At 37.7% G+C, this 21919-nt stretch overlaps 1 protein-coding gene across 3 annotated transcripts in view; it reads right to left on the reverse strand.

Annotated features, from left to right (window-relative positions):
• Window positions 1-21919, reverse strand: part of TCF12 (transcription factor 12) — a 349904-nt gene that overhangs the window by 196226 nt on the left and 131759 nt on the right. For 2 of the 3 annotated variants that reach the window (XM_023751612.1, XM_023751611.1), the window contains exon 4: window positions 14566-14627. The exons of the other annotated variant lie outside the window; for it this stretch is intronic. In XM_023751612.1, coding sequence (XP_023607380.1) covers window positions 14566-14613 — 48 coding nt within the window. In that variant the 5' untranslated portion in view covers window positions 14614-14627. The remainder of the gene's footprint in view (window positions 1-14565; window positions 14628-21919) is intronic. 3 annotated transcript variants of the gene reach the window in all.

Below are 21919 nucleotides of genomic sequence, written 5' to 3' on the forward strand. Positions count from 1 at the left end.
CTCCTCTGGTTTGTCTCCTCAAAAATACAAAAACTTTTTCCTTTGGTTAATTTTTTAAATAGCTAATTTAAAAACGTTATTCCACCCAAACAGTAAATAAGGTGTAATCACCAGAGAACCTTCCAAGTTGAGAACAGACTCATGGTTTTTCTAACCTATGTTGCGATTTCTTTATATGAAAACCACTGCCCATTTTAAAATATTCTTTCCAATTATTTTCAGTAGTTAAAAAGTGTATGTGTGGTGGAAAAGGCTCTTTCAATAAAGATTTACTTTCTCAGAAAAGCTTTTCCTGACCCTAGTACAGGACCAAATTGGGTGAAATCATTCTGAGCTCCCACAGCAGCAAGTATTTCCATCATATCATTGCTCACACTTATTGAAATTACCTAATTATCCATTTAAATTATACCATAATTATCTGTTATAATTGCACAGTACAGTGTAGTTGGATAAATGTGGAATTTTTGAAGCCAGACTGGCACATGTGAATTCCATCTTTACCATACACTAGCTATGCGACTTGGGACAACATTATCTTTCTCGCCTATTTCCTTAAATGTAAATTAGGGGTAATACTAATATCATCATTCACAAGTTGTTATTAAGCATTAAATAAGGAAATATATGTAGTAATTGAAAAAGTGCCTGGCACATAGTAAATGCTAGCCATTATTAGTATCATCTCAGTTAGAGATTGCTATGTCTTACAAATTCTGAAGACAAGGACTGTGTCTGCTCTTTCACAAGAACATTCTCAGAACAATGGCTGGCACATACAGAGCAGGTGCTCAATAAATGATGGATGGGAGTTTTCAGCTGTTAAATCTTTAAAATGCTGAAAGGCTTTAGATATTATAAACATGCAATCAGTTTTTCCATAGAACACCCAATAACTAGCAGAAAGAAGGCTGATAAGTTACTAGCTTTTCTAACAAGGCTGAACAAGTAACCACAGAATTTTCATATTCAAAAAACCTCAACTATTCAAATCCTATAGCTTCTAAGTAGTCAAATCCAGCAGAATCAGACAAAAAGCATAAGCTACCAGAAATCTCTGGATGAGGCCTAAATATAAATGAGTGGTCACACCTCAAAGAGAAGTAAAATGGAAATAAAAATAAAGAGAAGTAACATATGAAGTTTAAAAGAGAAAAAAGTCCTTATTATACTTCATTATTTACTCCTATGATAAATTACCAAAATAAATATTTAGATAAATAAGGTTACACTTTTTAAACAAATCCTTGAATGTGATGGTCTCTCAATTAAATACACCTATGAAAAAGTGGGTTGACTTGATGTCAACAGTCTGTTACCTGAAAGCCAAATTTGTGTTTACTAGTATATCAGTCCGTACTTTTTCACTAGTGACAAGCACATTAATGAGCACACAGTATATGACTAATAAATATGTTAACTTAATAAATGAATGAACAATGTTCACTGTTAACGAATCAGGTCTACATCAGAAAAAGCTACCTAATATTCAATATGTTAAGGTTTCTGTTATCCTTTAAGAGGTCAGCTACTAACACACAATCAATTTTCTTGACAGAGAAATGGATTGTCACCCAGATACATAAATTCCTAAACGACAAGAATGTTTTAATTCCTCTTTATGATCCCCAAAGAGATGAGCACAGAACTTATGCATGTAATTAAGTGCTTATGTTTTGTTTGTTTTTTTAAGGATGAATAGTTTTTCCAGGTAGCTTTTTACTTATGAATGCTAAGTAGTTTGATATAATTACAATAATTCCAGACTGAAGAGTAGGTCTTGAATTGTCATGGGTGGGAGGAAAAAATCAAAATCTTTTAGAGAGAGAAAGGATTCTCATAAAATATGACGGGTACGTGTAATACTGCTTAGCATGAAATGCTTTTGAACACGAGATCCCAGATGATCATTTTAAAAAGTTCACATGGGTTCAGTTCTAAGTTGAATTCATCCATGTTCACAAATATATCCATGTAACTGCTAATGCCATCTGTTAGAAGCTATCAGAGTGCCTACTAAATAAATTAACTGATATAAACATGCCAGCACTGTATTAAGGCTTTAATGTGTTATATCAGTTAATTTGAACTATATACAGATACTATATTTTCCTCATCTCATAATTGAGGAAATTTTGTCTTGGAGAATTTAAATAACTTTCCCAAAGTCAGAGAGTAGTAAAGTAACTTAAACTTGGAATTGTGACAGCAGATGACTTAATGTTAGCCACTAATTTTTTGATCTCCAGCACCAAGAAATCTGTCAATAGAGTATACACTTAAATAGAGAATAATTTCCATTAAGCCAGCCATTTTCAATGTCTCAGAACCCCTTTGGTCTCAGGGCTTCTTGTATAAAAAATATTTTGTCTTGCCCTAGCCAGTTTGGCTCAGTGGGTAGACAGTTGGCCCATAGACTGCAGGGTCATGGGTTTGATTCTTGTCAAGGGCACATAATTCAGTTGCAGGCTCAATCCCTGATTGGGGCACATGCGGGAGGCAATCAATTGATAAGTCTATTTCACATTGATGTTTCTCTGTCTCTCCCCCTCCCTTCCACTCTCTCTAAAAATCAATGGGAAAAATATCCTCAGGTGAGGATTAATAATCTCAAAAACCACTGAAAACCCAAAGAACTTTAAATTATGTGGGACATACCCATTGATATTTACCATATTAGAAATTACACCTGAAAAAATTTAAAAACACAAGAACCGTCAGAGCAAAGGCATCATCACTTACCATGAAGCATTTGGAAATTCATAGTATACTCAGGAAAGAAAGATTGAAATGGCAAACAACTTCTTAGTAGTATATTGAAAAAATAGTTTTAACCTTGCAAAAAGAATTAAAAGGGTCTGAGGACATCCCATGAGGGCTCCTGGACTATGAGGGGGAGGCAGGCCGGGCTGAGGGACCCTCCCTCCCCCGTGCACGAATTTCATGCACCGGGCATCTAGTAATCTACACTAATAAAAGAGAAACATGCAAATTGGTGTCACACTGCTACCCTTCCCATTGGCTAATCAGGGCAATATGCAAAGTAACTGCCAGCCAAGAAGGCGGCCAGCAGCCAGGCAGCTTGAAGCGAACATGAGGCTTGCTTGCTTCAGTGACGGAGGACTCCAACGTTCCCCACCTGCCGCTGCTGGCCTCTGAGCTTGCAGTTTGAAACATTGTTACAAATATAGAAACTAAACAAAACTCCAGAAACCTGCTTTCAGTCAGCCGGGATCTCAGAGCTGGAGTTGAAAGTGTTTCGATTATAGAACCCAAACAAACCAGATACCTGCTTTCAGCAGCCCAGGCCTCAGAGCTGAAGCCAAGCCTCAGAGCTAAAGCTAGTCCAGAATAAAAAGAAAAAAGAAAAAAAGGACAGGTTGGGAGCTTCAGTCACCCGCCAGCCTGAAAACAGCCCTCAGCCCCTCACCCAGACTGGCCAGGCAACCCAGTGGGAACCCCAACCCTGATCCAGGACACCCTTCAGGGCAAACCAGCCGGCCCCCACCCGTGCACCAGGCCTCTATCCTATATAGTAAAAGGGTAATATGCCTCACAGCACCGGGATCAGCGGAGCCGCAAGGCCTCCTGGCACCGGGATCAGCAGACAGGGGGCAGCGCCCAAACCCCCTGATCGCCCTGCGGCTCTGTGTGTGACAGGGGGTGGGGCCACAACCTCCCTATCCGCCCTGCTCTGTTCGTGACAAGGGAAGGCACCCCAACCCCCTGATCAGCCCTGCTCTGTGCCTGATAGGGGGGAGCTCCCCAACCCCCTGATCGGCCCTGCTCTGTGTGTGACAGGGTGCGGCGCCCCAACCTCCCCCCACGGGCCCTGCTCTGTGTGTGACGGGGTAGAGCCATAACCTCCCCATCGGCCCTGCCCTGAGTGTGACAGGGTGTGGTGCCCCAACCCCCTGATCTGCCCTGCCCTGAGTGTGACAGGGTGCGGTGCCCCAACCCCCTATCGGCCCTACTCTGTGAGTGACGGGGGGAGCTCCTCAACCCCCTGATCGGCCCTGCTCTGTGCGTGACAGGGTACGGAGCCCCAACCCCCCTGATGGGCCCTGCCCTGTGAGTGACAGGGGGGCAGCGCCCCAACCCCCTGATTGGCCCTGCTCTGTGCATGGCAGGGGGTGGCGCCGCATCCTCCCCATCGACCCTGCCTTGAGTGTGACAGGGGGCAGTGCCCCAACCCCCCAATCGGCCCTACCCTGAGCGTGACTGAGGGTGGCATCGCAACCTCCCAATCCGCCCTGCTTTGTGCATGACAGGGGGCGGCGCCCCAACTCCCCAATCAGCCCTGCTCTGAGCCCGACCAGGGGCTGCACCTAGGGATTGGGCCTGCCCTCTGCCTCCCAGGAGCAGGCCTAAGCCAGCAGGTCGTTATCTCCCGAGGGGTCCCAGACTGCGAGAGGGCACAGGCCTGGCTGAGGGACCCCCTCTCCCCCCCGAGTGCACAAATTTTTGTGCACCGGGCCTCTAGTAATAATAAAAAAAGTGTAATATAGTAATTAGACCAGACGACCTTCTAGACCAGTGATGGCGAACCTATGACACACGTGTCAGAGGTGACACGCAAACTCATTTTGGGTGACACGCATCGACAGAGACAAAAAATTGCATAATTCAAATATTTGTCTCTCACAACGGCCAGAGTTGGGCATCACTCGAGTAATATTATTACTCACATTACTCATGATCAATAATACAATTCTAAAACCAGATGTAAACATGTACATCAGTGTTGTGTAGCAAAGATACATAGTGAAAACATCCAAGATACATTGTTCCAATATTGACATTAATATAAAAAGGTTAAGAATTGCACTATAAAGAGATTAATCTTTACTCATGACATTTTATTTTTACTCGAGTGACAAAATGCCCAATTCTGGAAACGGCCTCGTTATTGTCAGCATGTGCCTCGGGTAAGCTTCCCGTGTGTTCGGGTGCATTCGGCAAACAGACGCACTTGATCGCCATGTTCGTTAGGAGACAGGAGTGGGAGGGTTAGAAGAAAAAGATATACAGTGCAACAGTGCTCGACGAGACATTCTGCGTGTCAGATAATTGATTACAGCACCATATATTTGTTGGTTGTACATACTATCTTTGAATTGTTTTGCACCAGGAGTCAGTGCAACAACACTGCAAAAAGTTAATAGGTAAGAAACCTATCAACCTTTTATAAAAAACGCCGTGATTTATATTTATTTATTTTTGCAGCCTTGTGATGGAGAATCAAAAAAATAAAAAAGCAAGATTGAATGATAAAAGAAGTGGAAGTAGCAGTAGCCGACCCTTTCAAGATATATGGACCGAGATGTACGGGATTGTTGACAGAAACAACAGATCATTGTGCATACTGTGTAATGAAACGGTAGTAAGCAGAACGTGGAATGTAAAGAGACATTTTGAAACTAATCATTGTCAGCTCTTGAAAAAAAGTATTGATGAAAGGAAGGAATACATTTCTAGGCAGCTACACCTCTATAAAAGTCAATCAAATTCCATCATTAAATTTGTAAGATGCTCTACAAATTTAACATCAGCAAGTTACTGTACTGCTCACTCCATAGCTCAGCATGGAAAAGCCCTCAGTGACGGAGAATTTATTAAGGAAACATTTCTAAGATGTGCACCAGCTCTATTTCATAATATGAAAAATAAAGATGATATTATTAAAAGAATTTCTGAGTTAGCACTCAGTAGAAATACTATCAAAGACAGAATAACAGATCTTAACAAAAACATACAACATCAATTTAAAAAAGACTTAAATAGTTGTAAATATTTTTCAATTTCTATTGATGAAACTACTGATTTCACATCAAATGCTCGGTTAGCCATTATTGCTAGATATTCTGATGGTCTCACAATGAGAGAGGGGTTGATAAAGTTAGAATCAGTGCCAATAAGTACATCAGGAAACGAAATATGTAAGGTTGTTATAAAAACATTCAGTGACCTAAACATTGATATCTCTAAAATTGTGTCAGTCACGACAGATGGGGCACCAAATATGGTGGGAAAAAATGTGGGATCCCTGAAATTGTTTAGGGAAGCTATTAGACATCCACTTGTACCTTTTCATTGCATTATCCATCAGGAGGTGTTGTGTGCCAAATCGGGATTCTCAGAATTGAATGATTTAATGTCAGTTGTAACAAAAATTGTGAATTTTATAGCTTCTTGACCCCTTCACAAGCGAGAATTTTCTGCACTTTTACAGGAAGTTGATTCAACCTACAGTGGACTACTGATGTTCAATAATGTGAGATGGCTGAGACAAGGTAAAGTACTTGAGCGATTTGTGGAGTGCTTTGAAGAAATTACGGTATTTATTGAGAATAAGGATCTTGCAAACTTTCCTCAGATCAATGATCATAAGTGGGTCAGCAATTCGATGTTTTTTACAGATCTCTCTGTTCATATGAATGAACTGAACTTAAAATTACAAGGTTTTGGCAAAAGTATTGAAGTTATGTTTGGATACATCAAATCTTTTGAAAGTAAACTTAAAATTTTCAAGTGAGTTATTGAAACTAAAACTTATAAGTATTTTCCTCGGATAAATAAGTATTTCGAGAAGGCCACTACAACGAGTGTAATGGAGTCCATACTTATGTACCAGAATATAGTAAAATCGTTATTTGAACAGTTCAGTGAAAGATTTGACCAATTTAGAAGCCTAGAACAGACCATTAAAACAATTAAGTATCCAGATGTAGTTGTTTACATTACTTTGGAATTAAAGGATTTCCAATGGATGCAAATTGACGATTTAGAGATGCAACTTGCAGATTTTCAAGGTAGCATTTGGACTCATGTGTTTGTCAACTTAAGGTCGACACTTGAAAATCTGGAACGAAATCATTTGAACAATGAAGAAGAGTGCAACTACGAACAAGAAATTTTGAGTGCTTGGAACAGAGTATCTGACACTTTTAGCGACTTAAAAAATCTAGTGATGGCTTTGCTAACAATTTTTTCATCAACATATTTTTGTGAGACTTTGTTCTCAGCATTAAATAATATTAAAACGAACAAAAGAAACCGGCTAACAGATGAAGTTAGTGGCGCTTGCTTGGCCTTGAAATGCACCAAGTATGAACCTGTAATCGAAGAATTAGCAGACAAACTTCAGCACCAAAAAAGTCACTAATTTCTAGTTTTCATACCATTTGATTATCATTGTTTTTATTATTTTTTCCTAAATGTACATTGTTTTTCTGTTTTTGTTCATTTTATACATTTTTTGGTTGATTTTTCTTTGTTAAATGGCATTTAAATATATAAAATAAATATCAATAATATAAATCTTTTTTTTACGATGGGTGCAAATATCAAAAAAAATTATGAATATTTCTATATGTGACACGGCACCAGAGTTAAGTTAGGGTTTTTCAAAATTTTGACACACCAAGCTCAAAAGGTTCGCCATCACTGTTCTAGACGAAGCCGGAGCTGCGAGGGAAGCCCGGGTACCCAGTGCCTGCCGGCAGCCGGAGGAAAGCCCAGGTCCCGGGTGCCAGAGGGAGGCCAGTGCCAGCAGCCGGGGTAAGGAAGGCCTACTCTTACACGAATTTCGTGCATTGGGCCTCTAGTCCTCTAGTAAAAGCCTAATATGCTAAGTGTCCGGTCATCCGTTCAACCAATTAAAGCGTAATATGCTAATGATATGCTAAGGCTGCTCAACCGCTCGCTATGATGTGCACTGACCACCAGGGGGCAGACAGTCAACCAGTCGACCAGTTGCTATTACGTGAACTGACCACCAGGGGGGCAGACAGTCGACCGGTCACTATGATGTGCACTGACCACCAGGGGGCAGACAGTCAACCTGTCAATCAGTAACTATGATGTGCACTGACACCCAGGGGGCAGACACTCCAACCAGTAGGTTAGCTTGCTGCTGGGGTCCAGCTGATTGGGACTGAGCAAGACGGACCAGACACACCCTGGAGCCCTCCCGCAGTCCCTCCCTTGCTGGCCAACCTCCCACATCCCTCCCCGGTCCTGATCGTGCACCGGTGGGGTCCCTTGGCCTGTCCAGCACCCTCTTGCAATTCGGGACCCCTCAGGGAATGTTGGAGAGCTGGTTTTGGCCCGATCCTGTAGGCCAGGTTGAGGCACCCTACTGGTGCATGAATTCGTGCACCAGTCCTCTAGTAGTACTAAAAATGCCTATTAGAAAAGATGAAAGGTCTCAAATCAATTACCTCAACCTCGAACTTAAGAAATTAGAAAGCAAAGAGCAAATTAAACTCAAAGTAAAGGTAAAAGTAGAAAAAAAGAAAAGGCCAATGAAACCAAACATTAGTTCTTTGAGAATATCAATAAAATAGGTAAGCCTCTAGCCATACTGATCAGGAAAAAGAAAGGAAAACAATTCATCAATATCAGGAATGAGGTTGGTATTGCAACTACGGATCCTACAAACATTGTGCCAGGTAGATTCTAAAATGGCCCAAGGGTCTCTGTCTTCTGGTATTCATACCCCTATATAAACCATTCCTCTTGAGTGTGAGCTGACCTAATGACTTGCTCCTAATCAATAGAACATGGCAAAAGTGATGGATGCCATGTCTATGATTAGGCTCCACAATATTGTGTCTTCTATCTTGCTAGCAAACCCTCTCCCTTGCTGGCTTTGATGAAGTTGCTGTGATGAAAAGACCAAATTGGCAAGATACTGAGGACACCTTCCAGACAATAATCAACAGGGAACTGTGGCCCTCAGTTCAAAAACTAAAGGAAAATGAATCCTGCCATAAACCAAATGAGCTTGGAAGCAGATGCTTCACAAATCAGTCTTTCAAATGGGACTCCAGTTCTGGCCCATTACCCAATTCTGTTATACAATTCTGTATAATAAATATACAGATATCTATTATAGTTTTATTCAAGACATGAACAACCAGAAATGAAATAAAAAATACAATCATAAGAACATTAAAAATTGTTATAAACTGAATGTAAGTTGTGCAAGATGCGTTCAATGAAAAATGTAAAACATTACTAAGAGAAATTAAAGAAGCTTAAATAGAAGGATATACCATATTCATGGATCAGAAGGCTCCCCATTGTTAAAATGAGTTCCCCTTAAATTGATCTATAGATTCAATGTAATCCCAAACAAAATCCAGAACACTTTATAGAACATGACAGGCTGGTTTAAAATATTTCAATTTATATGCAAAGCACCTAGAATACGCAAAAAAAAATTTAAAACCAAATAACAGATTGGAAGACATACACTATCTCATATCAAGGTTTATTTTAAACTAGTGGCCCGGTGCACGAATTCGTGGACATTGAAAGGAAATTAATTAGAAGAAATATTTCAATATCGCCATTCGCCCTTTCTCTATAATAGAAGTGTCAACCAAACTCACAATCGACAATGATAGATCGAAACACACGTGTCCGATTGGCACCAGCGAGAGCTTTATATGTATCTTGCATGCACAACTCAACTTAAGCTTTTATGTACATAGAATTAACTTGCTTAATTAGACCTGCTTTCTGGTTTAGCTAAACTTTTTCCAGCCCAATGAAGCACCCCAACCTCTCTTTCAGTTGAGTGTCAGCAATACAGCAATAAATATCAACATGAAGCACATTATTATTGTAGATCACACAGGGAGAACAAAGGGTAAAATATTTAACTGCATCAGTGTTTGACTATATTCTGTGCAGTGAGAAAACCTGAAGTCATTTTCAAGGTCCACCATTTCTTACTTCTTTTCAGTCGGGTCAAGTTTCTAAGCTTTCTAAATCTCCGTTTTCTGGCTAATGAAGAGAAAATAGGATTCCACCAAGTCTCCTATCTACCTACACCAGGACTTCTGTGAGGATCAAATAAGATGAGGCACGGGAAAATGCTTCACAGACATTTGGTTAGAGTATGAAATATTTGCACCTGGCTATAAAGCAGTGGTTCTCAACCTTCCTAATGCCGCGACCCTTTCCTCATGTTGTGGTGACCCCCAACCATAAAATTATTTTCGTTGCTACTTCATAACTGTAATTTTGCTACTGTTATGAATCGTAATGTAAATATCTGATATGCAGGATGTATTTTCATTGTTACAAATGGAACATAATTAAAGCATAGTGATTAATCACAAAAACAATATGTAATTATATATGTGTTTTCTGATGGTCTTAGGCAACCCCTGTGAAAGGGTCGTTCGACCCCAAAGGGGTCGCGACCCACAGGTTGAGAACCACTGCTATAAAGCAACTCATGTTCCTGGGCTGAAGAAACTGCAAGGAGGCTAGTCGTGGCAAGGGAGAGGAAGCAGGGCATTGCTAGGTGACGTCATTACCTGGCACCCACAGCCACCGTTTTCAGGCTGTGCTGGGAGCCGCATTTTGCACCATGGGGTCTCGGCAGCATGGGCTGCGATTAGGTGGGCTGTCGCTCCAGGGTGGTGACGGGGCCTGTGTCCCACTTGGGGAAAGCCGAGTGTTGCTTTGTGGGCACCAGGTCCACAGTGCTAGTGCACATCACAGCAGCTCCTGCATTGAGCGTCTGCCCCTGGTGGTCAGTGCACGTCATAACGACAGGTCAGACAGTCAAACACTTAGCATATTAGCCTTTTATATATATAGATGTACAGTAATGCAGTATGGTCTTGGTGTGATAATTAAAAAAAAACAATGGAACAGAATAGAGTAAAAAATGGATCTTTTCATATATGTTAATTGATTTTCAGAGGTAACTAGGGAATTCAATGGGGAAAAAAATCTCTTAAACAACAGATACCAATAAAACAGGAGCCTTACTTCACACCTTATTAAAAAAAGAACTGCAATGGATCACAGATCTAAATAAACAGTTGAATGTATAAGTTGTTTAATTTACTATGCCTTGAGACTGCTATGTTACTAGCAGTCAAACTTATTTCAAAAGAGATACAGAAGGATTCCCTGGATGGGAAAATATGTGAGAAGTATGTTGCATTCCTTTCTTAAAGGTTTATAATTTACAGTAATATTAAAAAACAAAAATCTAACACCAATAAAAACGTTTAATTTTGTTTAATACATAAATATGGTGGACCATGGAACTGTGTATTTACAAATTGTTTATTAATATCCTATTAAACAGTTTGAGTCACTGTAATCTTGTTCAAATTTTTTACATGTTAGGAACTATGTCCAGAATAAGTAACTAATTTGATCAAGTTTGCTTGTCTAATGGAAGAAGTTCACTTGTTTCCAGGCTTAAGTCCTCTGTTTTTTGTATTACAAAACAGATAATCATTTTCACTTGGTATGCCTTTGAGGTTTCATAATCAAGTACTGCTTCTATTTCTGTGCATCTACTCTCCCAGGGCCATCATTATTAGAACTTTTATCATTCTATAGTATAATAATCTGTTTTTCCCATAAGAAAGAGCACTACTTTTGCCCAGGGTATGTGAGCTAATCATTTTTGTTTTGCCCAACTAATTCCAGAGAGAGAAAATAGTGGAATCTCAATAAATGCTTCATGAATGAAAGAAGTGGAAGAAAAAATGTGAGATCCCAAAAACTAGAGTATAGAAGTACAAAAGAAGACTATAAGATTTAAAAAGGGAAGATACTGAGGAAAAGTGATCTAAAGATGTAAGGTAGGGTTAGTGGTAAATCAAGTACAGTATTTTCAGAGCACAATCTCAGAAAAGTATGAACTCAATGAGATGTAATGTTATCATCAATGCAGAGAAGATATTTGGTTCAGGATAGCTGATACTTTATTGATTAATCACTAAATAATTTCCTAAACACCAAGAATACGTTCTGCTTCAGGCAAAATGTAGCATATTGATTACAATATAAAACCACATCCAAATAATTACTTCATTTGATAACACAAAAGATTAAGCATTAGTTCAATAAATTAAAGGAAGCTGGAATATATCCTGAACAAAATGAGGGACCTATTTTCAGAAAACGTTAGAATAAATGACAACAAAAATATATCACAAAAGGAACTAAAATTAATTGATTATGCTATGTTTGACCACATAATCAATCTCATTTAGGTCTCTTAACTACCCTATGATGTAGATAACCTTTAAAACATTTTTGAGAAACTAAAGCCTCTTCTTTTTGAATTTACATTCCTATGAATCTGGGCTACATACTTTTTCCCACAATAATCTCCAAATCCCAAAATCTGTGAGATAGTAAACTTTTCCAACAGTTTCAATTTTGTAAACATAATTTTCTGATTTATAGAACCTATTGGTGAGTATTTAAAAACTAGAATAGGTCCCTCATTTTGTTCAGGACATATTCCAGCTTCCTCCCTAAGGAGCATCCAAGATTATAAAACTCCTAACATGGTTCTGCATCAGAAGGGATCTGTATACTTTTCATGAAACTGGATGTAAAAAGAGGAACACTTATACACTACCTAATAAACTCCAGATATTACACTACATATTTTATAAAACTTCCTCTATTTAATTCTTATACATATTTATGAGAGCAATCTCTTTGCAAATGATAAAACTGAGGCTCAAATTAAGTATTTTATCTTTTTCAAGGTCAAAGATAGTGGTAAAATCAAGAAGCAAACTTACCTGATTTATTCCATGGCTTTATTTTTTTTACATATAAAAGTGAATATTTTTATAAGAAATAAAGATAGCCCCATCGTGTTACAACTTCTAGAGTATCTATCTTTAAAGTCCTTGATAAGTAGAAATAACAACTGTTTGGGGTCTCTTTTATACTTCAGCAAATGTAATATGATAGAAAGAAACAGTAATTTAGAGTCATATCAGTCTTAGATATTTAATATCTGGTAAGTTTTCTATATTCTCTGAGCCTAAATTTCCTTGACTTCTGAAATGTACAGGATTTTTCCTAGAAGAAAACAAAGGCTAGTAAAATCTTGGACATTTCTCACAGCAATATTTATTTTATACATCTCCTCAGGCAAGGGAAACAAAAGAAAAAAATAAACAAATGGGACTACATTAAACTCAAAAGTTTCTGCACAGCAAAGGAAACTATCAACAAAATGAAAAGACAACCTACTGAATGGGAGAACATATTCACCAATACATCTGATAAGAGGTTAATATCCAAAATTTATAAAGAGCTTATAAAACTCAACACCAAAAACAAACAATCCAATTTAAAAATGGGCAAAAGACCTAAACAGACACTTCTCCAAAGAGGACATACAGATTTCCAATATACATATGAAAAAAAATTAAAAATGGAACTGCCCTATGACCCAGGAATTTCACTTCTGGGAATTTATCTGAAGAAACCCGAAATACTAGCTTGAAAGAATATATGTACCCCTATGTTCATTGCAGCATTATTTAGAATAGCCAAGATTTGGAAGCAACCCGTGACCATTAGTAGAAGAGTATATAAAATAGCTATGGTACATTTACACAACAGAATACTACTCAGCTGCAAACAGGAAGAAAATTTCACCCTTTGTTACTGCATGGATGGACCCGTTATGCTAAGTGAAATAAGCCAGTCAGAGAACGAAAAGTACATGATTTCATTCATATGCAGAATCTAATGAACTGAACAAATAAGCAAAATAGGGACAGACTCATAGATAGAGAGAGTAGGTAGACAACTCTGGTGGGGGGTACTGTGGTAGGGGTAGGTTTGCAAAAAAAGAAATAAAAGAGAAAGAACTCATGGACAGGGATAACCGTGTGGTGACTACAGGGGGGGGGGGTAGGGGAGTGGGTAGAAGTGGAAGAGGGTATATGTGGGATAAATGGTGATAGAAAAAGAAAATAAAGGGGGGGAATGTATAGGATTTTTAAAATGACTTCTTGGTGAGCTGGTATGAAACTTAGAATAGGCATCACATGAAAGGTCTTAAACTATATTGTGACAAATGCTGGTTATGATTATTGTTATTAATAAAAATAGGCTAAGCAGGCCTAAAAATGTATTCAGCAGACTCTATCCTAAATTATTTCCTAAGTTTATAGGAAATAATTAAAAAGCCATCAGAAACTAGGACTTCAACAATTACAAAAAGGGACATAAGAGAGATTTTAAAAGATTAATATGTTTTGACTTCTACTTGTTAACTTTAAAGACTAAACAATGAGAAGAAAAAAGAGAGACTTGCAAAGATCAATCCTGATAAACATGCTATTTCATAGGCATACAAAGTGAAACTCACAGTGAGGTGAGAAAGGCTCTTTCCAGAAGATCTATATTAGAGCATCTCAACTGGCATTGTACCTAGAATGGCTAGACTGAAAAAATAGGTTTGACTGGCTTAAAATGGAACCATCAACAATCTGATAGGTATGTGATTTGAAGGAGTGTATATCATTTTTAACTCAATTATTTTGTTACCCAAGAACATTAAGATTACAATATATAGTCAGGTGCTGTTTTGAATGCAACCAATTTTAACAAACATTTCTCTCATAGGTTTATTTAACCCTAACTTTAAAATACTCCCTTTTCTTACCCATAGTTTTCTTCACATTCAGAACATTCAGAAGGAGCAGTTATATAACAAAACTGAGATTAATGGGAACATAGATGCAATATATAGAAAACACTTACTTTAATTCTCTGTCCCTCCTGTCTTGCTTTGCTATTTAACTGCTTCATCTTGTGTTTTGTACCTGAGATCAAGAGGCATAAAATACTATTTCAAAATCTGTATGTCCTTTCTAATTATTGCATTTGAACTCCTAGGACCTACACCATTTTTTTCTTCAAAATAAAAAAAGCAAACCATAAACAATCTAGAGAAAGGAAATATCTACTCTAAAGGAGAGTGAACACTAAACTTTAGTACCCATCAATGCTAATGGGGGTCACTAAGTAAAAATTATTTAATTTAATTTTCATTAACACAGCTAGATTTTCCCATTTATAAGGAAAACTATCAAAATCAGATAATCTAGTAGTTGTATAACACAACCACAGCTAACTTGTCAAAGCCTAAATAAAACACATGAAGTTTAGTTCGGGAGTCATTACTCTGGGGACAGTAAGTCTATATGACTTTTTATCTCCCCTAGTTACCAAGTGTGCCAATTTTGTTTTGTTTTTTTCCCTTTGTGACATCTCTCTTCTTTCCATTACTTTGTGATCTTGATCCTACCATCCTAATCCAAATTTTATCTCATCACAAGTGGGCCTGTGTAGTAACATCTTACCAGATCATCTTATTTCTTGTCACCCTTTTACACTGGTTCCATCATTAATACCTCAACATACTGATCTTTATAAAGCACTTTGTGTCATGACCTGTATAAAAGTCTAATTTTAACTGGCTCTCTTCTTCCCAAAGATAGACTGTATTTCTTCTACAGAAAGGTTACCTGCCTAACCACACTGTTTACCTACAAAGCAAGATGATTTACTATTTACTGAATTTGTGATTTGGAAGCATTTGTACTTGTGGTTCCATCATTCCACATTTCCAGAAAGTTATCTTCATTTCAACTTTATTCATACAAATGCTATTTGTCCTATAATATACTATTCAAATACTTCCTCTTCTATTACCATCCAAAGTAATCTCTCCCTCTCCTGTAATCCCATGTTTACCAATGAGATTAATTTGCTAATTAATTGTTTGCTGCCTTAAAAGAGTTAAAGTTTGATAAATGATTTAATTCTTTAGGCAAATATGACTTGTATTTCTAACCATAATTCCTGAACTCTAAAATATATATTTACTCACGTTTTACATTTAAGAAATTGAGTGATTTAAAAATATCAGCAAATTGAAACTCAGGACCATAGTAAGCCACAAGCTACTGAAAAGCAGGTAGACAACCTTATTATCCTTATTTACAATGGTGGTTCCCACTGTGCTCTGCTGGAAGAAGAAAACCACAGGTCCTCTCTACCCTTAGATATTCATTCTGAAGGCCTGAACCTTAAAATGTAAATGAACTACATGCCAGGTTCTCCCAAAATTCAAGCCAGTCCAACCCTTCCTGGGATCAAAATGACCTCTGTGTATTTTTATAGATAGCATGTGAGGGGAACTAAGGCTCTATTATCCCATCTCCAGCTCGCTATTTGTCAAACTATAGAGTGGCTGCTAGTCTAGCTCTTCCACATGAATGAAAAGATGCTAAATACCTGCTAAAAATGGAGAGAGCACTGAGCAAAATTAAATATTCCTTTAGCCACATCTGGTAGAAATGGTTCAGGAGTCCTAGAGAAATAATACTAAACTCAGCCAGATAAGGTATCCTTATGAATTCATTTTAATTTTCATAAAAGCTGAAAGCTATATGTTTACTCTAGCTAAATTTTTTATTATTTTGGTTTTCCTTATCCCAAGTACCTGATCTATGGCTTTCTGTATGAGTCTTAGGAGGCTAGAGCAACTCTTAAATCCTTGTACCCTCATATTTTCATTTTCTACCTGACCTAGTTTATCAAGCTGCCATCCATGTATATTCCTGACAACTGGTCTGAAAAATGGTTGCTTTTTCAAATAAACCAAACCCTCATATCCCCTCACCGAGACAGAATAGTATGTATTAAAATGAAAGACCTCTAAATGTACCTACTGTTTATTCCTTAATAAAACGTCCCTACAATTATTCTGTGCTGAGTCATATACAGCAGCTTAACCAAGTATTTTAAAGCCAACTCATCACCACATAACTACTTTTCCCCTCCTCCACTAATAGGCCTAAGTATGGAACTTAGTAAGGTAGTTATTATTAGTAGCCAGCACCCTTCTATCAATGAAAAAAAAAAGGGGGGGGGGGCGGTGAGTTTAAGGTAAAGAGAAAAACATGCCCAGGGTCACAGAGCTAGGAAGTAGAAGTGCCAGAAATAGAACCCCAACAGCCTGACTTCAATATTCAGGCTCTTAAATTCTATGCTATTCTGCCTCCCAATACACTATACTGGCTAAGCAAATTTATTTTTACCATATCCTGTCCCATGTCCTCTTTTGGGATATCAATTACAGATCCTCTTCTCTTTCACCTTTCTCCTCTTCTCTTCTCTCATTCCCTTAGTGCAGCGATTCTCAACCTGTGAATCGCGGCCCTTTGGGGGTCGAACGACCCTTTCACAGGGGTCGTCTAAATACATCCTGCATATCAGATATTTACATTATGATTCATAACAGTAGCAAAATTACAGTTATAAAGTAGCAACGAAAATAATTTTATGGTTGGGGGTCACCACAACATGTGGAACTGTATTAAAGGGTCGCGACATTAGGAGGGTTAAGAACCACTGCTTTAGTGTATGGCAGAAAATTTAAGACAGTTCTTCAAGTTGGGAAATCCAAACAAATCTCATGGGTAGTTTGTATCAAAAGTACACATCACAAACTAGTAAAATCTCAAACTCATTAAGTCTTAGTTTCCTCATTTATGAAATAAGTAACTAACATACCTTCTAATCTTGAAAACTCTCTATTACCACAAAATAGAGGCGGAAGGAAGAGCAACATGGACATGACTGTTTCATTCTATAAACCATAATATAGAGATAAGCGGGGGGGAAACATGGTGGAAATTTAGCAATTAGAAAAAATAAGCACTCCCACCTTATTCAACTAAATGTTACTTCTTTCCCAAAATAACTACCATAATAGATTATATATAACCTGAAAAATACTCATGATTAAAATGCCTACTCCTGGTGCCTATAAATATAATTTCTATTAGTAGTGACCTACCAGTGAACTTCTCTACCTTTTAAAGTGAGATATCAAAAATTCTACCTTAGGAAAGAGTGCTAACAAGAAGACTTCTCTCTCCTGTGAGCTCTATAATAACCCCTAGCACAGGGTGCAAACCCAAATGGTACTTCAGTACTTTGAGCTTGGCCTAAGTTGTGTAGCAGAGCTAGGAGGCAGGAAAACCAAGATGAGATGGCCCTTTGAGATTTCCATGAACTAAAATGATCAGACTATATTTCAGAAACAGAATATGTCTATTATAACATACAATGAAATATTAGATATTTAAAGATAATAATGGTGTTAATATTAATAGCAGCTTTCACTTACTGTATCAATAAATGAAATACTTAATAGCTATTATTACATTTCATATTTACGAAAACCCTAGAAGGTATTTGTAAAATTATCATAATTTTAGAGATGAGAATCCCGAGGCACAAAGAGGTTAAGTAACTTGTCCTAGGTCACAGAGTACAACTCTCCAGACGCTGTAATCCTATATAAACCCATATAATAAAAAGGTAATATGCAAATAGACCAAACGGCAGAACAACTGAACAACCAATCAAAGCATAATATGTTAATGATATACTAAGGCTGCTCAACCGCTCGCTATGACGTGCACTGACCCCCAGGGAGCAGATGCTCTGACCAGTATGTTAGCTTGCTGCTGGGGTCTGGCCAATTGGGACTGAGCGAGATGGGCCAGACACACCCTGGAGCCCTCCCATGGTCCCTCCCCAGCCCGATCGTGCACCAGTGGGGTCCCTCGGCCTGGCCTGCACCCTCTTGCAATCTGGGAGCCCTCGGGGATGTCGGAGAGCCAGTTTCAGCAAGATCCCGCAGGCCACTCCCCTTGGGAGGGCACCAGATGCAGGGCTCATGGCTAGTGAGCACTGCTGTGGCTGCACGAGCCTCTCCAGATTGGGACTGATTGGGTGCGAGCCCGCAGCAGGCACAGTGGGGCTGGGATGAGCGAGAGCAGCAGGTAGGAGCTGCAGGTGGCATTGGCCTGCGGGATTCGGCCTGATCCCTGCAGGCCACCCAGAGGGACCCCACCTGTGCACGAATTCAAGCACTGGGCCTCTAGTATACATATAAATTCTTTGGCTAATCTCTTCTTGCCCCCTCTATGCCCCCTTTCCACTGAAATTTGTCAGTCTGTTCCATGTTTCTATGCTTCTGGCTCTAGTTTGTTCATTGTTTGTTTTGTTCATTATATTCCACATATAAGTGAGATCATGTGATACTTATCTTTATCTGACTGGCTTATTTTGCTTAGCATAATACTCTCAAGGTCCTTCCATGCTGTCTCAAAGATTAAGATATCCTTCTTTTTTTTTTTTGCCCTAACCGGTTTGGCTCAGTGGGTAGAGCGTCGGCCTGCGTACTCAAGGGTCCGGGGTTCGATTCCGGTCAAAGGCATGTGCCTTGGTTGCGGGCACATCCCCAGTAGGGGGCGTGCAGGAGGCAGCTGATCGATGTTTCTCTCTCATCGATGTTTCTGGCTCTCTATCCCTCTCCCTTCCTCTCTGTAAAAAAATCAATAAAATATATTTTTTTTAAAAAAAGATATTCTTCTCTTTTTACAGCTGCATAGTATCCCATGGTGTAACTGTACCACAGCTTTTTTATACACTCATCTACTGATGGGCACTTGGGTTGTTTCCACATCTTAGCTATTCTAAATAATGCTACTATGAACATTGGGGTACATACATTCTTTCTGATTGGAATTGATATATTCCTAGAAGTGGGATCACTGAGTCAAACAGCAGTTCCATTTTTAATTTTTTGAGGAAACTACATAGTGTTTTCCATAGTGGCAGTACTGTCTGCATTTCCATAAGCAGTGTACTAGGGTTTCTTTTCCTCCACAACCTCGCCAGCACTTGTTGTTTGTTGATCTATTGATGGTAGCCTTTCTGGTAGGTGTGAAGTGGTACCTCATTAATTTTAATTTTAATTTGCATCTCTCTGATGATTAGTGACTTTGGGCATTTTTCATGTCTATTGTCCATCTGTATGTCCTCTTTGGAGAAGTGTCTGTTTAGGTCCTCTGCCATTTTTTAATTGGATTGTTTGTCCCCCTTTTGTTGAGTTGTATGAGTACTTTATATATTTGAAAATTAAGCCCTTATCAGATATATCACTAGCAAATATTTTCTCCTATACAGTGGGTTCCCTTTTCATTTTGATGTTGGTTTCTTTTGCTGTGCAGTAGCTTTTTAGTTTGATGTAGTCCCATTTGTTTATTATTTCCTTTGTTTCTCTTGCTCTAGGTAGTGTATTGGTGAAAATTATGCTGCATGAGATGTCTGATAATTTGCTGCCTACATTTTCTTGTAGGAGTTTTATGGTTTCATGACTTACATTTAAGTCTTTTATCCATTTTGAGTTTATTCATGTGTGTTAAAGTATCTTCTATTGTGGCCTCTTTACTTCTATTGTGTAAAGTGTTTTCAAATATTACAAAATTAAATGTTTTCTATTATTAATGTAAAGTTATGTTATTTTATAAATGGTTCAATTTGCTATGATAGAAATGTATTATTTATATAATATGGTAAAGTCAAAAGAAATTTCATTCATATATTTTATTAAGTTTAAATAGGCTTGTTAATACTTTCAATAAAATGTGTCAAACTGGTTTTTAGCCAACATCAATACTTATTTCTGAATTTTAAAAAACTGAACATACTAAAATAGTCAGGAGAATGATGTGCTTTGGTTAACTGAGATTCTTATTTACAAAATTATATCCATCTTTACCTTATGAAAAAATGTGGTCAAGATAGTGAATGATGTTTAATAATAAAACCCCAAAAGTTGATAATTTTCCTATGAAGAACTTCTGTGGACCGTTCCAAAGACACCCACAAATGTCTATGCTGGTGAGAAGAGCTCAGGGTAAAAATAAATGGTTTGAAACTGTAAATAAAACATAACTTCTTAACTAGCCCACTAAATCATTTTAGGCTAAAAATCATGACTGGCATAGGAGAAAAGTTAGTGGAAGAGTGGATTTTAACGGGAAAAAAACTTAAGAAGGGTTAGCATTAAATCACTTATTTAGCTGACCTTACAGTAGACAGGTAGGAATATATATCTATACACACACACACACACACACACACACACATATATTTATATTTGTATGGCAGACTGGGAATATCTAGAGATTAATCTTGTTTTTAAAATAGAAAACTAGTTCACTATAAAGTAAATTTAACTTCTCGCTGCACACAATATACACTCAAAAAAATAAATGAAGAGTGAAAATGGCATTTCACATTTGACCTACATATCAAATGACAACAAGAAAAGATTTGCTTTGAAGTCCATCTCTAGAAGACTTTATTGCAGAATCATGAACATATACTAGTAAATGCTTAGATACAAAATCATGTTCTCCTCTCCTAAAATCCTACTTAGTACTCAATTAGAAAAATATTGAAAACTTAAAAGGAAAGTAAATATAAAGTACAATGGCATCGTTCAATGCATTTTAAGAAATGACATTTTATCACACAGTAACTCAAGCCTCTGAAAGAAAATAATCATACAATTGTACACTTGAAACCTATATAATTTTATTAACCAGTGTCACCCAATAAATTTAATTAAAAAGAAAAATATAATCCAATATTAATGAATAGTATTATGTTCTCCACTATGTAAAATCCCTATTTCAAAATGTAAACAGGAAACCAGCCTTTCCTATTCACAGTATTATTCAAAGAATCAAAAAACCTTTAAACCTGGAAAGAAATTTAAACATCAACCCATTGAACTACTCCCAAATTAAATAAGGTGTCCAAGACTAAATGTCAAGTGCATAGTAAAGTCAACAGTAAATCCAAGTCTTGTGATAGAGAGGACAGTGCTTTTTACACTACAACCCGGCTTTCGCATCACTGATTCCTGAAAAGGAAATACTAAAACTTTTAACAGTCATTCTCTATTATATCTTTCTGTATTACAAATGACTATCCTAGTTCTTCCGAAAGTATTTAAAATAAATTAAACATAGGCTACAGCGATGTAATAGCAAAACCACATACTTTAGTAAGTATTTTAAGTCAGCAATTTTCAATGCCAAACAATATAACTCATATGGAGACTATGAACTCCAATAACATTAATTCAGTTTTTCTTCCACTTAAAGCCAATTTGCTTCTAGGGTTAAGTGCCCTTAAATTTTATGTTTGTCTATCTTCTCTTGGTTAATTCTAAGAGAAA

This window comes from Myotis lucifugus, unplaced genomic scaffold (genome assembly GCF_000147115.1).
Source record: "Myotis lucifugus unplaced genomic scaffold, Myoluc2.0 scaffold_23, whole genome shotgun sequence".
In the NCBI taxonomy this organism is placed as follows: domain Eukaryota; kingdom Metazoa; phylum Chordata; class Mammalia; order Chiroptera; family Vespertilionidae; genus Myotis; species Myotis lucifugus.